The following is a 16,752-nucleotide window of genomic DNA, read 5'->3' as shown; positions in this document are numbered from 1 at the left end:
CTCCCATTAATGCCCTTTTAGCCTTCATTTCAGTACTGTTATTGCACTGGAGAATAATACAATGTGTTGATCAACTTGACATGCATTTGCATCACTGAACTCAGAAAGCAATGTGGTCTACATACAACACACAAACAATGTGGTCTACATACAACACACAAACAATGTGGTCTACATACAACACACAAAGACAAAGATATGTTTCAAAGGGCCAATTTATTTCAGGCCAGAAAAAATTTACAAAACTATTTTAAATAGCTGCAACATAATGGCACTTTAACTTTAACTCTAAGTAGATAGGATCTTTGATCCAAGACAACTTACATTTAACTAAAATGTTATTTTCTTTGTGCTCGACAAAAGAAAAGTATTGAGAATGTCTCCATGTTAAAAAACTCGACTTCTGGCTTCGCCATGATGTCTTGTTAGTTGTTATGAGAGTAGCGTATGTGTGTGTGTGTGTGTGGCCCTTTAAGATATGACAGCATGAGAGGTGAGTGACGTCAGTGAGTGAGTGGGCTAGGGATGGGCGATACCACACTTTTAGGATTCGATACGATACCGATACTTTTTCTTGCATTTTCATCGATACCGATACAGATACCATTAATTTCTTATTGGCAATTTTTGTCAGTCAAAAATATTATTACTATTATTATTTAAGACAAATCACAAGACAAATACAGACCATTTATACCACATGTAGTATGGTCAATATATAATAAAAGTAAAATTAAAATAAATAACATAAATATGAAAAATAAATTAAATATTATATATAATAATAATTATATATTATATATAATAATAATTAGATATTAGGGCTTTCCAATTAACTGTCAAATCCGAATCGCAAGAAGCTGCAGTTATTTTTTAAAGTTTGTGATATAATTAGCAATTAATGAAATATGAAATAGGCTAATGTTTTCGAAATGTAAGAAATCATGTTACAGATTAAAACCAAAATCACATTCAATCATATATTTCAAGATTTTCTTGGAAAAAAATAAAACTGTAATGCAAAGATGAAGAATCTCCAAATTGTATCTCTTTCTTATCTTGTTTTAAATACTCAAGCAATTTTCAACTAACAGTAAATTCCCCCGTGTGGAAATTATTTGAATTTAGGATAATCATTTAAACAAAAATATTCAGTGAAAAAATAAAATAAACAATGCCTGACACTGGATATGCCTGGCTGCATCGCTGTCGGCTGGCTGTGTGTGTGTTGCACGTTGACGACGCTCATTCGCTGTCTCCTGTCACGTGACTGGGCCAGCTCTATCATCTGCCAGGTACAGGGGTGTCCCAGCACATAGTAAGTTAAGTAAGTCATCAAAAACATCTGAAAGTGATACTTGCACCCCCCACACGCCGTTTTTTGGTTTATATCGATACTTTTTTCAGAAAAGTGATGCCAAATGAGTAGCGTGTGAGTATCGATATATCGATACCACAGGATCGATACGCACATCCCTAGAGTGGGCGAGAGAGGTGAGGGAGCGGCGACAGTGAGTGCGTGTAGGTGCTCTAGCTTGCTGGATGGCTGCGTGCAATAAAGTCACAAAGTTGCAACAAACCGCCGGGCTCGTCATTCACCCTCAGCTGTAAAGACCCTCTTCCGGGTAAAGTGAAGGTTGTTAGACCCGAAGTACGGCTCTGGAGGAACATCTCCCCTGCGGGGAGGTGTGCTTTCTGTGGGTGGGGGAAAGCACGCCTCTTCTTTTCCACCGGAGCGCTCCAATAAAACACACTCAGATCTTCAGTTCCAGCCGATACTACATAAAAATAACGTAAAATAACGCAGTAACGCATCATGCAGTAACGGTAACTGAGTTACTGTATATAAAAAAATAACGCCTTAGATTACTAGTTACCGCCGAAACTAACGGCGTTACAGTAACGCGTTACTTAGTAACGCGTTAGTCCCAACACTGCTCATGACACATTATCTGTATATAATATTGGCTGCATTTCAGATAGTTGTTTGTGTGCCATGTTGTTCCAGACCACAGCAAACGTTACCCAGCTTGCAAAGATTGTAATAAATCCATAAGAAGAAGACAGCCTGCCGTTTCCTTTAACTTGGACACACACATCTATACTTTTGGCCATTCTAAGTCAGTCATTTCCAGAAGTTATCTCATCCTGTGACAAGCCTCCATTTTTACTAATGTTTTCCAATGTTGTAAAAATGTGTAGAATAAAAATTAAAATACAACATTTCTGTCAACGAAGATTTGCTTCAGCCTTTGATAGTAGGCTAATATAGACACTTACATCATGTGTTGCCTCCATTATAACATTTATATCTGACTTTTAAAGGCCTACTGAAATGAATTTTTTTTATTTCAAAGGGGATAGCAGATCCATTCTATGTGTCATACTTGATCATTTCGCGATATTGCCATATTTTTGCTGAAAGGATTTAGTAGAGAACATCGACGATAAAGTTCGCAACTTTTGGTCGCTGATAAAAAAAAGCCTTGCCCCTACCGGAAGTAGCGTGACGTCACAAGCTGGAGTGCTGCTCACATTTCCCTATTGTTTACCCCAGCAGCGAGAGAGATTCAGACCGAGAAAGCGACGATTACCCCATTAATTTGAGCCAGGATGAAAGATTCGTGGACGAGGAAAGTGAGAGCGAAGTACTAGAGTGCAGTGCAGGACGTATCTTTTTTCGCTCTGACCGTAACTTAGGTACAAGGGTTCATTGAATTCCACACTTTCTCCTTTTTCTATTGTGGATCACTGATTTGTATTTTAAACCACCTCGGATACTATATCCTCTTGAAAATGAGAGTCGAGAACGTGAAATGGACATTCACAGTGACTTTTATCTCCACGACAATACATCGGCAAAACACTTTAGCTAATGTGATAGCATCGAGCTCAAATGCAGATATAAACAGACGAAATAAACCCCTGACTGGAAAAATAGACAAAAAATAAATAATACTATTAAACCATGGACCTGTAAATACACGGTTAATGCTTTCCAGCTTGGCGAAGATTAACTATGCTGTTGCTAATGACGCCATTGAAGCTAACTTAGCAATTGGACCTCACAGAGCTATGATAAAAACATTAGCGCTCCACCTACGCCAGCCAGCACTCATCTGCTCATCAACACCCGTGCTCACCTGCGTTCCAGCGATCGACGGAAGGACAAAGGACTTCACCCGATCATCCGTGCGGTTGGCGGCTAGCGTCGGCTAGCGCGTCTGCTATCCAAGTCAAAGTCCTCCTGGTTGTGTTGCTACAGCCAGCCGCTAATCCACCGATCCCACCTACAACTTACTTCTTTGCAGTCTTCGTTGTTCATTAAACAAATTGCAAAAGATTCACCAACACAGATGTCCAGAATACTGTGGAATTTTGAGATGAAAACAGAGCTTTTTTGTATTGGATTCAAAAGGTGTACCAATACTTCCGTTTAACTTGTGACGTCACGCGCATACGTCATCATACATAGACGTTTTCAACCGGAAGTTTAGCGGGAAATTTAAAATTGCACTTTATAAGTTAACCCGGCCGTATTGGCATGTGTTGCAATGTTAAGATTTCATCATTAATATATAAACTATCAGACTGCGTGGTCGGTAGTAGTGGCTTTCAGTAGGCCTTTAAAGTCATTTTGATAGTAGGCTAATATAACTAATATAGACACTTACATCATGTGTTGCCTTCATTATAACACTTATATAAGGCTTTTATTTTTTTGCGGCTCCAGACAGATTTTGTTTGTATTTTTGGTCCAATATGGCTCTCTTAACATTTTGGCTTGCCGACCCCTGTAATAGATGATATGTGGATGTTGTGCTTACTTGGACTGTGATGAAGCTGTGAGGACTCAGGTGGTTCGTCTTCATGCTCTTCAGTCTTCACAGAGACCAGATCCTTTTCTTCCTCTTTAAAATGTGGGGTTTGTGGATCCTTCTCTTCCACTTTAAAATGGGGGGGCTGTGGATCCTCCTGCTTCCAGGTGAAGTTTCCTCCGTGCAAGTGAGAGAGACATTCTTCTTGACATCTAATCAGCTGCGGGACATCTGCAGGACACAAACCAAACACTATTTTAACTCAGACATGTAAAATAATATATCCTACATTGAATGTAAATACCTACAAGTAGAACTTATGTCATGAAGTAAGTAAATTAGCATATATTTTGTGTATGAATAATGTGGGGAAAAAGTATGACAACAACTCTAGCTTGTAGTTCCCACAGGCCCCCAAAATAGCTGTCCAAGCTATGCTTGTGTCTAGGGCCGGGTTTGTCTCTGTGCGATATAGAAAATGACTATATCGTGATATTCGTTCTCACGCAGTTGCTTTTAGCTGCGGGCATTACACTTCAGGCTCTTCTCACTCTTTCTTGTGTCCCCTTCTCACTGAGACATAAAACAAGCGCACCTTCCTACATACGTCACATACGTATACGCCCTCGCGGAGCAGAGAGGTAGCGGCATGGGTAACGATAGCTGTGGTGCGAGTGGTAATACGAGAGAAAGAAGGTGCGAATCTGGTAACAAATGAATTCATTCCCAAGAAAAACAGCAGGGGGTCCATCGTCTGGCGGTGGTTTGGCTTCAAGCGGGAAGATGTTGAACAGACAACTGTAATTTGTCAAGTGTGGGGCAAAAGCGTTGCTACAAAAAGTAGCATTACTGCTAATATGTAGCATCATTTGAAAAGTCACCTGCTAGAGAATGAAGAGTGCTTACTCTGCATGTCAACATCTTTGTTCGGTGCCACACCAACAAAATGCCGAGAAGACCATTTCCAGATCAACACCGTATTAAAAAAATAGTCAACAACAAAAGGAGATAACATCCGCAGGAACCTACCACATAGCGAAGGACATACACTATTTGATTTACTATTATGCAGCTCATTTTTAATTGACAGTTATTGAAATATCTTGTGTGACATCATGCACAAAAGTGCACTTTATTTGTTTTAAACTATTGTAGTGGTGTTCTGTACAAAAAGTGCACTTTAATTTAGTGTTGTTTTGAAATGTCATCTTAGTGACATGATGCACAAAAGTGCACTAATAGCTTGTTTTCAAATGTCTCTGACAATCTTGCACTTTCTGTTTTGGAAATGCCATGAATGTTTGTGCCACTGCTTAATAACTGTTTAATAAATACACTTTTGCTAAATTGACTTAGTTGTGATTTCCCTCTCTGCATGAAAGTTTAAAAGTAGCATATATTAATGCAGTATGAAGAAGAATGTTTTAATGTAGACACATAGAATCATCATACTGCTGTGATTATATGCATCAAGTGTTCATTCGAGGCTAAGGCAAAATATCCAGATATATATCGTGTATCGTGACATGGACTAAAAATATTGAGATATTAAAACAAGGCCATATCGCTCAGCCCTACCTGTGACGTGATTTTTTGATTCGGGACCTCCAGAAACAATGTGTCCTCGCCCATTTGTGTCAGCTGGATGAAATTATGTCTGAAACCTTTTTTGACAGGTTGACTTCAGGTCCATCCCCGCCCATTTGGACGTTTCAATGTGTGAACACGGGAGCATTTAAAAAAAAAAGTAAAGTGGGTACCGTATTTTCCGGACCATAGGGCGCACCGCCGATGGGCGGGTCTATTCACGTCTATTTTCATACAAAAGACGCACCGGATTATAAGGCGCATTAAAGAAATCATATTATTATTATTTTTTCTCTAAATGTAAAACGCTTCTTTGTGGTGTACATAACTTGTAATGGTGGTTCTTTGGTCAAAATGCTGCATGGATGATGTTTTACAGACCATCTTCAAGTCACTTTCTGACAGTCACTTCAGGATGCGCTGTTTTCGACAGCGTCTTCTCCCCGTAATCTTTGCTGTAGCGGTGTAGCGTGCAAGGACGGGGGTGGAAGAAGTGTCAAAAGATGGAGCTAACTGTTTTAATGACATTCAGACTTTACTTCAATCAATAACGGAGCAGCATCTCCTCTTCCGGAAACAACACCGGAAATGTGTCCCATGAAAAAACTTCCGACCGGAACTCTCTAAGTTCTTTGGGTGAATTATGTAAAGTCACTACACCGGTATGTTTTAGCGCATTCATGGCGAGTTTACTGACAGATATAAGTAAGAACTTTACACTACTTTATATTAGAAATGGCAACAGCGGAGGATGAATGTCCCATAACAAGAAGATAGAGAAAAAGAAGAAGCTTATCGACTACGGTGTCGGCACGGAATACAAAGGCGGACACGCACAATTTTTCCGGATTTATGTAGATCCCAAATACAGATCAGCAGGTACCAGAAGGTAAGAAAAGTTGGTTTTGCATAATATTGCGAAACAAAACGCCAGATATGTCTTATCTTATACACACACCATAATAATAGCACAGTACAATCCATCAACGGCTTCCTAGCTTACCAAAGTCGTACTAAAACATTTTGATGGATTTTTGAGCGCCGTGTGTAATGTTCTATAATTTTCAATGGAACATATAAAATGTTGGTGTTGTTTACGTGAGTTATATTGCACTCTGCACATACCTCTTATGTGTGACTGCCATCTACTGGTCACACTTATCTTTACACCATGTACCAAATAAAATTGCTTTGAGGTCGGTAAGCAAAACCAGAATGATTCCGTACATTAGGCGCACCGGGTTATAAGGCGCACTGTCCATTTTTGAGAAAATGAAAGGATTTTAAGTGCACTTTATAGTCCGGAAAATACGGCGTTAGTTTATTTTCCCGACATGCATACAGTTACAATATAGTACATCACATATTCCCAAAGTCACGTTACAACATGTCCAAAAAATAATCGCAACCCGTTTTCATTTCATAGCAGTGTTTCCCACACATTCATTTATTTGTGGCGGCCCGCCACGTAAGAATTACGTCCACAACAAATAAAAAAAATAAAAAAAGTTTTTTTTTTTTTGTCCTGTCCAGCTTCTCAGGCAAATCATATAGTTGATGTAGATGCCCATATAGGCTGTTCAGATTTACTTTACAAAAGAGAAGTGTAGGATACTTCTTTTGTTGCCTTATTTGTATTTGACCACTACTGTTTTCTGTTTATTTGTTACTGACTGTGGCAGGACACCTCTGCCTCTGTTTCACTTTATGTTGCTGGTAAATAATATGGTTGTAGTAGTAGGCTGAAGTTACATTATTTAGTATGCACTAATTAAAGGGGCAGAGCTTTAAGAGACATTTTAGCTTTTATATTTTATAAGATATATTTTTTGTAAGAACCACAATTAATAAATATATTTCAGTGAATAACTTATTGTTCAAATCTGTATATAAATATGTACATAAAGTGTTGTAATTATATTGTAAAATGGATGGATGGATGTTTAAAACAAAACTGTTATTATTAATTAGTAAGTATACATTTTTTTAGCCTTTTTAGAGAAAATCATATAATTGTTGTAAATTATGCAAATTACTCGATGATGTCATGGTGACCACGCCCATAGCCACGCCCCCACCGCCACAGGTATCTTGGCAGTTTATGGGAAACACTGCAGAGCAATTGCTAACTCATTTGTTTGTTCATTTCCTGAGCTCAATCTGTAACACAAACAAGTAAATGACTAACAATCATAATCTTCCCGCAGGAACGGCTTGGCAAGGTGGTTGCTACGAGACTCCCCTAAAGGACAGCGCAGCGAAGAAGCCCCAAATTCCTTCCTCATCTTTCATAAGTAAACTTTTGATTGATTGATTCATGGACATTGTTTGTTGAGGTTTGGTCTGTTGACTGCAATCTGCGCCAAAGCGGGATGTGGCTGAGGAGAGCAGCCTGAACTGGACAACATTCCAACTCCTTGTTGCAATGTCTTGAGTTAACATGTTGTAATACGTGTTTGTACGTGCTTATGTTGCTTGAAGTTTTTTTTATGGTTTCCGACGGCTCGTTTTTTTAAAATTTAATTTTAATGGCCTACTGAAATGAATTTTTAAAATTTAAACGGAGATAGCAGATCCATTCTATGTGTCATACTTGATCATTTTGCGATATTGCCATATTTTTGCTGAAAGGATTTAGTAGAGAACATTGACGATAAAGTTGCAACTTTTGGTCGCTGATAAAAAAAGCCTTGCCTGTACCGGAAGTAGCGTGACGTCAACAGAGGGAGGACTCCTCAAAATTTCCCATTGTTTTCAATGCAGCTAGAGCGATTCGGACCGAGAAAGCGACGATTACCCCATTAATTTGAGCCAGGATGAAAGATTATTGGATGAGGAACGTGAGAGTGAAGGACAAGAGTGCAGTGCAAGACATATCTTTTTTCGCTCTGACCGTAACTTAGGTACAAGCTGGCTCATTGGATTCCACACTCTCTCCTTTTTCTATTGTGGATCACGGATTTGTATTTTAAACCACCTCGGATACTATATCCTCTTGAAAATGAGAGTCGAGAACGCGAAATGGACATTCACAGTGACTTTTATCCCCACAATACATCGGCGAAGCTCTTTAGCTACTGGGCTAACGTGGTAGCATCGGTCTCAAATGCAGATAGAAACAAAATAAATAAATCCCTGACTGGAAGGATAGACAGAATATCAACAATACTATTAAACCATGTACATGTAACTACACGGTTAATAATTCCCAGCCTGGCAAAGCTTAACAATGCTGTTGCTAGCGACGCCATTGAAGCTAATTTAGCAACGGGACCTCACAGAGCTATGATAAAATCATTATCTCTCCACCTACGCCAGCCAGCCCTCATCTGCTCATCAACACCCGTGCTCACCTGCGTTCCAGCGATCGACGGAAGGACGAAGGACTTCACCCGATCATCCGTGCAGTTGGCGACTAGCGGCGGCTAGCGCGTCTGCTATCCAAGTAAGTCCTCCTGGTTGTGTTGCTACAGCTAGCCGCTAATACACTGATCCCACCTACAGCTTTCTTCTTTGCAGTCTCCATTGTTCATTAAACAAATTGCAAAAGATTCACCAACACAGATGTCCACAATACTGTGGAATTTTGAAATGAAAACAGAGCTTTTTTGTATTGTATTCAATGGGGTACCAATACTTCCGTATCAATTGTTGACGTCACGCGCATACGTCATCATATATAGACGTTTTCAACCGGAAGTGTGGCTGGAAATTTAAAATTGCACTTTATAAGTTAACCCGGCCGTATTGGCATGTGTTGCAATGTTAAGATTTCATCATTGATATATAAACTATCAGACTGCGTGGTCGGTAGTAGTGGCTTTCAGTAGGCCTTTAATAAATGAATACAAAACAAAATAAGTATACATGATCAATAAAGTTCTTCTTCCTTGAACTTTGTAAACAAAAGGTGGTGCTATCGTACGCAAAAACGACTAACTTTAAATCCTTTGTAACTTCACAAATGTTTATATGGAGATCAAACAGTTTTGGTCACAGTGTTGATCCCTGGGGTACGCCACAAGTTACATTTAGAACTGTAGATGTGTGTTCGCCTAGCTCAGGGGTCGGCAACCTTTACCACTCAAAGAGCCATTTTGGCAAGTTTCACAAATTAAAGAAAATAATGGGAGCCACAAAAAAAAAAATTAAATTTAAAATGAAAAACAACGCATACAAAGCTTAAATTCCTTTGTGCTATGTTAACCAGGGGTCTCAGACACACGCACCTTAATATGGAAATTTGATGTTAGCGCGGTACGCGAGTTTTGAATGAATGGCGTTTGATAGCGTTATACTTGCCAATCCTGTCATTATTGCCAATCCTCTCATTATTTCCGGTCGACTCCCGAATATCAGGGCGTGATGGCACTGCTTTTGGAGCCCTCTACAGTCTGCCAAAACAGTGTGCCTGCTCGACCACATGTAGAATGCAGCTTCAGCTTGCTCACATAAGTGACAGCAAGGCGTACTACTTCAACAGCCACACAGCTTACACTGACGGTAGCCGTACAAAAACAACTTTAACACTGTTACGTTACAAATATGCGCCACACTTTGAACCCACACCAAAAAAGAATGACAAACACATTTCTGGAGAACATCTGCACTGTAACACAACATAAACACAACACAATAAATACCCAGAATCCCATGCAGCCCTAACTCTTCCGCTCAACCGACGCACGGAGGGGGGGAGGGTTGATTTGTGGGGGGGTTTGGTGGTAGCGGGGGTGTATAATCTAGACCGGAAGAGTTAGGGCTGCATGGGATTCTGGGTATTGGTTGTGTTGTGTTACACTACCGTCAGTGTAAGCTGTGTGGCTGATGAGTAAGTATGCTTTGCTGTCTCCTACGTGTGCAAGTAAAAGCTACATACAACATGTGGCCGGGTTGGCACGCTGTTAGTAAATGCTGTAGAGGACAATTACTGCATTGCATTTAGAGCACGCCCTTTATTTAGTGATTAGAGTGAAAATAGGATTATAATTGCCCTTGGAGATTTCTTAGACAGGCACTGAGATCCACAAGTCTCCTGGGAAAATCGGGGGGTCGGCAAGTATGCAGCTGAGCCGCATCAGAGTGGTCAAAGAGCCGCATGCGGCTCCGGAGCTGCGGGTTGCCGACCCCTGGCCTAGCTTAACGTATTGCATCGTGTTGGTTAAGTCGGTGTTTTTCAACCTTTTTCGAGCCAAGGCACATTTTTTGCGTTGAAAAAATTCCGAAGGCACACCACCAGCAGAAATTATTAAAAAACGAAACTCAGTTGAAAGTAAAAAGTCGTTGTTGCAATTGTTGGATATGACTTTAAAGCATAACCAAGCATGCATCAATATAGCTCTTGTTTCAAAGTAGGTGTACTGTCACCACCTGTCACATCACGTCATGACTTATTTTGAGTTTTTTGCTGTTTTCCTGCGTGTAGTGTTTTAGCTCTTGTCTTGCGCTCCTATTTTGGTGGCTTTTTCTCTTTTTTTGGTATTTTCCTGTAGCAATTTCATGTCTTTCTTTGAGCGATATTTCCCGCATCTACTTTGTTTTAGCAGTCAAGAATATTTCAGTTGTTTTTATCCTTCTTTGTGGGGACATTGTTGATTGTCATGTCATGTTCGGATGTACATTGTGGACGCCATCTTTCCTCCACAGTCCAAAGTCTTTGCTGTCGTCCAGCATTCTGTTTTTGTTTACTTTGTAGCCAGTTCAGTTTTAGTTTCGTTCTGCATAGCCTTCCCTAAGCTTCAATGCCTTTTCTTAGGGGCACTCACCTTTTGTTTATTATTGGTTTAAGCATAAGACACCTTTCAACCTGCACGCTGCCTTCGCTGTTTCCGACCTCTACAAAGCAATTAGCTACTGGCTGCCACCTACTGATATGGAAGAGTATAACATGGTTACTCCGCCAAGCTCTAGACCAGTGGTTCTTAACCTGGGTTCGATCGAACCCTAGGGGTTTGGTGAGTCGGGCTCAGGTGTTCGGCGGAGGTCAAGACACACCCGACTCATCGTGTAAATAAAAACTTCTCCCTATCGGCGTATTACGGATACGGCAACAGCTGACTGATTTGCAGGTGTGTAATTTGTTGTGAGTTTATGCACTGTGTTGGTTTTGTTCTTTGAACATGGTGATGTTCATGCACGATTCATTTTGTGCACCAGTAATAAAACCTGGTAACACTTTAGTATGGGGAACATATTCACCATTAATTAGTTGCTTATTAACATACAAATTAGTAACATATTTTCTCTTAGCTAGTCATTATTAAGTACTTATTATTGTCTTGGTTTAACTCTTATCTTACTGACAGGATGCAGTGCGTCTCCCATAACAATGTGACCTCGGACTATGTTAAGGTAACGTGTGGAGTTCCCCAGGGTTGGATTCTTGGCCCTGCACTCTTTAGTATTTACATGCTGCCGCTAGGTGACATCATATGCAAATACGGTGTTAGCTTTCACTGTTATGCGGATGACACCCAACTCTACATGCCCCTAAAGTTGACCAACACGCCGGATTGTAGTCAGCTGGAGGCGTGTCTTAATGAAATTAAACAATGGATGTCCGCTAACTTTTTGCAACTCAACGCTAAGAAAACGGAAATGCTGATTATCGGTCCTGCTCAACACCGACATCTATTTAATAATACCACCTTAACATTTGACAACCAAACAATTAAACAAGGAGACTCGGTAAAGAATCTGGGTATTATCTTCGACCCAACTCTCTCGTTTGAGTCACATATTAAGAATGTTACTAAAACGGCCTTCTTTCATCTCCGTAATATCGCTAAAATTCGTTCCATTTTGTCCACAAGCGATGCTGAGATCATTATCCATGCATTCGTTACATCTCGTCTCGATTACTGTAAAGTTTTATTTTGGGGTCTCCCTATGTCTAGCATTAAAAGATTACAGATGGTACAAAATGCGGCTGCTAGACTTTTGACAAAAACAAGAAAGTTTGATCATATTACGCCTATACTGGCTCACTTGCACTGGCTTCCTGTGCACCTAAGATGCGACTTTAAGGTTTTACTACTTACGTATAAAATACTACACGGTCAAGCTCCAGCCTATCTTGCCGATTGTATTGTACCATATGTCCCGGCAAGAAATCTGCGTTCAAAGAAGTCCGGCTTATTAGTGATTCCCAGAGCCCAAAAAAAGTCTGCGGGCTATAGAGCGTTTTCTATTCGGGCTCCAATACTATGGAATGCCCTCCCGGTAAAAGTTAGAGATGCTACCTCAGTAGAAGCATTTAAGTCTCATCTTAAAACTCATTTGTATACTCTAGCCTTTAAATATACTCACTTTTTAGACCAGTTGATCTGCCGTCTCTTTTCTTTTCTTTTCTACTCTGCTCCAGGGTGGACCGCTAGCCTGTTCATCGGATGGGGACATCTCTACGCTGCTGACCCGTCTCCGCTCGGGATGGTTCCTGCTGGCCCCACTATGGACTGGACTTTCGCTGATGTGTTGGACTTTCACAATATTATGTCAGACCCACTCGACATCCATTGCTTTCGGTCTCCCCTAGAGGGGGGGGGGGGGGGGGGGGGTTTACCCACATATGCGGTCCTCTCCAAGGTTTCTCATAGTCATTCACATTGACGTCCCACTGGGGTGAGTTTTCCTTGCCCGTATGTGGGCTCTGTACCGAGGATGTCGTTGTGGCTTGTACAGCCCTTTGAGACACTTGTGATTTAGGGCTATATAAATAAACATTGATTGATATTAATGCCTTATTCGGCATGACCTTATTATAACCCTAACCCTCTAACCCTGGCCCTAACCCTATAACCCTAACCCAGGGGTAGGGAACCTATGGCTCTCGAGCCAGATGTGGCTCTTTTGATGACTGCATCTGGCTCTCAGATAAATCTTAGCTGACATTGCTTAACATGATAAGTAATGAATAATTCTGCTGGTAATCACAGTGTTAAAAATAACGTTCACAATATAAAACATTCTCATGCATTTTAATCCATCCATCCGGAGGAGTGGCATTAATGGTAAGAAGTATTTTATTTATTATTGTTTATCTTCAGAATAACAATGCTAATGAAAAGAATAAGAGACTTATTATACTCTAAAAATGTTGGTTTTACTTAAAATGCACGCATTTAGTTGTATTCAGTGTTAAAAAATATGATATGGCTCTCACGGAAATACATTTTAAAATATTTGGCTTTCATGGCTCTCTCAGACATAAAGGTTCCCGACCCCTGCCCTAACCCTAAACAAATAACTCTAAATTAAGTCTTTGTTACTTAGAATATGTTCCCCTAGTGTCCAAAAAACTCTAAATTAAAGGCCTACTGAAACCCACTACTACCGACCACGCAGTCTGATAGTTTATATATCAATGATGAAATCTTAACATTGCAACACATGCCAATACGGCCGGGTTAACTTATAAAGTGCAATTTTAAATTCCCTGCTAAACTTCCGGTTGAAAACGTCTATGTATGATGACGTATGCGCGTGACGTAGCCAGTGAAACAGGAGTATCGGTAGCCCATTGAAGCCAATACAAAAAGCTCTGTTTTCATTTCATAATTCCACAGTATTCTGGACATCTGTGTTGGTTAATCTTTTGCAATTTGTTTAATTAACAATGGAGACTGCAAAGAAGAAAGCTGTAGGTGGGATCGGTGTATTAGCGGCTGGCTGTAGCAACACAACAAGGAGGACTTACTTGGATAGCAGACGCGGTAGCCAACGCTAGCCGCCAATCGCATCTGTGATCGGGTGAAGTCCTTCGTCACGCCGTCGATCGCTGGAACGCAGGTGAGCACGGGTGTTGATGAGCAGATGAGGTCTGTCTGGCGTAGGTGGAGCGCTAATGTTTTTATCATAGCTCTGTGAGGTCCGGTTGCAAAGTTGCTAAGTTAGCTTCAGCGTTGTTAGCAACAGCATTGTTAAGCTTTACCAGGCTGAGAATTATTAACCGTGTAGTTACTTGTACATGGTTTAATAGTATTGTTGATCTTCTGTCTATCCTTCCAGTCAGGGGTTTATTTATTTTGTTTCTATCTGCATTTGAGCCAGATGCTATCACGTTAGCTCAGTAGCTAAAGAGCTTCGTCGATGTATTGTCGTGGAGATAAAAGTCACTGTGAATGTCCATTTCGCGTTCTCGACTCTCATTTTCAAGAGGATATAGTATCCGAGGTGGTTTAAAATACAAATCCGTGATCCACAATAGAAAAAGGAGAGAGTGTGGAATCCAATGAGCCAGCTTGTACCTAAGTTACGGTCAGAGCGAAAAAAGATATGTTTTGCACTGCATTCTAGTCCGTCCCTCTAACGTTCCTCAGCCACAAATCGTTCATCCTCACTCAAATCAATGGGGTAATTGTCGCTTTCTCTGTCCGAAACGCTCTAGCTGCGTTGAAAACAATAGGAAAATATGAGGAGGCGAACAACTGACTACGTCACGCTACTTCCGGTAGGGGCAAGGCTTTTTTTTAATCAGAGACCAAAAGTTGCGAACTTTATCGTCGTTGTTCTATACTAAATCCTTTCAGCAAAAATATGGCAATATCGCGAAATGGTCAAGTATGACACATAGAATGGATCTGCTATCCCTGTTTAAATAAAAAAAATCTTTTCAGTAGGCCTTTAAGTCTTTGTTACTTAGAATATGTTCCCCATACTAAAGTGTTACCAAAAACATATAACTTTGTCCTGAATTTAAAAAAAAAAAAAATTGTTTTTATTTTTCACTAAAGAAGGCTTCGGTGAATGTGCATATGAAACTGCTGGGGTTTGGTACCTCCAACAAAGTTAAGAACCACTCGTCTAGACAGCACCGACACTCAACAACAACACATCATTTGCGGATTATAATTACTGGTTTGCAAAAAATATTTTAACCCAAATAGGTGAAATTAGATAATCTAACGTGTGCTATTATTCAATGTTTATTTTATCATAACAAAATACAACATCTTAGTTGCATTTTTGGAATTGTGCTTTGATGGTAGTTTTAAAAGAGAATACCTGATACTCAATAGTTAAGAATAGTGTTAATAATCAAATATAAAGTTAGTAAACATGTGAGAGTGACAAATAAACCAACCTGCTCTGTGTAACACAACATTGGGCCCCTTGAAAACAACAGAGGGTTGACGATGTGGCGCCTTCGCCTCTTTTCTTGGACAAAGTTCCTCCTCGTACACGGTTATCGTTCTTTCGCACATTTTCACACAATCACAACACTTTACACTCACATTTGATCTATACTTAGCGATGTGTTGATAACTTCCGCGTCTCTTTGTTAGCAGCTAACAAGCTAAGCTAATTAGCAAGCTAAGCTAGCGAAGCACGAAAAGCCTCTAAGTGTGCTCAGACTAGTGTGTCAAATTACAAATAATGATGAACGATGTTTACTCCTTTGAACGACATATAAGTGTACACGCATATATGTCGAACAATAATAACTATAATAACCACAATAGCTGTCGCAACACGATCGGTTCAGGAAGACCACATACGTACACGCATGCGTGAATTACGTCACTTCCGGCATCTTGTTTTACGGCAGTCCTGTTCGTGCTTGCAGGTTTTCTTTATTTGTGATGTAAAATATTACACGCAAAACTTGGGACCAAAATTGTTTATTTTATATATTAATGATATATGTGAGGTATCAAAGTTATTAAAATGTGTATTATTTGCGGACGACACCAACTTTTATAGTTCGGGACATGACTTAAAAGCGTTATCAAACATTATTGAACAGGAAATGATTAAACTTAAGAGATGGTTTGATGTCAATAAATTATCGTTAAATGTGAAATAAACAAAGTTCATGATTTTTTGTTAGAGGAAAAGGGAGGAAACGATCAAACTGTCAATAGATGGAATTGATATTGAAAGGGTTTCTAAACTTAGATTTTTAGGAGTGATACTGGATGACGGTCTGACATGGAAATCTCATATTGCACATGTACGGAAAAAGATGTCTAAGAGTATTTTTATATTAAACAAGGTCAAATATGTGTTAGATTATAGGGCAATGCGTATATTGTATTGTGCACTTATATTGCCATATATCAGCTACTGTGTGGAAGTGTGGGGGAACACATAAGAGTAACATAAAGTGTGGGGGAACACATATAAGAGTAACATAAAGTGTAGGGGAACACATATAAGAGTAACATAAAGTGTGGGGGAACACATATAAGAGTAACATAAAGGGTGGGGGAACACATAGAGTAACATAAAGTGTGGGGGAACACATATAAGAGTAACATAAAGTGTGGGGGAATACATATAAGAGTAACATAAAGTGTGGGGGAACACATATAAGAGTAACATAAAGTGTGGGGGAACACATAAGAGT

General features: G+C 39.9%; 1 protein-coding gene and 1 pseudogene across 1 annotated transcript in view; one reads left to right on the top strand and one right to left on the bottom strand.

Annotated features, from left to right (window-relative positions):
- LOC133664605 (oocyte zinc finger protein XlCOF22-like) overlaps nt 1–15,937 on the bottom strand; it is a 22,913-nt gene extending 6,976 nt beyond the window's left edge. The window contains exons 1-2 of the mRNA XM_062069371.1: nt 15,487–15,937; nt 3,828–4,049 (exon numbers count right to left, since the gene is read on the bottom strand). Of these exons, the coding sequence (XP_061925355.1) occupies nt 3,828–4,049; nt 15,487–15,607 (343 nt within the window). The 5' untranslated portion in view covers nt 15,608–15,937. The remainder of the gene's footprint in view (nt 1–3,827; nt 4,050–15,486) is intronic.
- The window catches only part of LOC133664599 (oocyte zinc finger protein XlCOF6-like), a 221,356-nt pseudogene that overhangs the window by 161,841 nt on the left and 42,763 nt on the right, over nt 1–16,752 (top strand).

The sequence above is a fragment of the Entelurus aequoreus genome, linkage group LG14, assembly GCF_033978785.1.
Source record: "Entelurus aequoreus isolate RoL-2023_Sb linkage group LG14, RoL_Eaeq_v1.1, whole genome shotgun sequence".
NCBI classification, from domain to species: domain Eukaryota; kingdom Metazoa; phylum Chordata; class Actinopteri; order Syngnathiformes; family Syngnathidae; genus Entelurus; species Entelurus aequoreus.
Note: the sequence above shows the minus strand (reverse complement) of the source record. Positions and strands in the feature narration are given on the sequence as shown.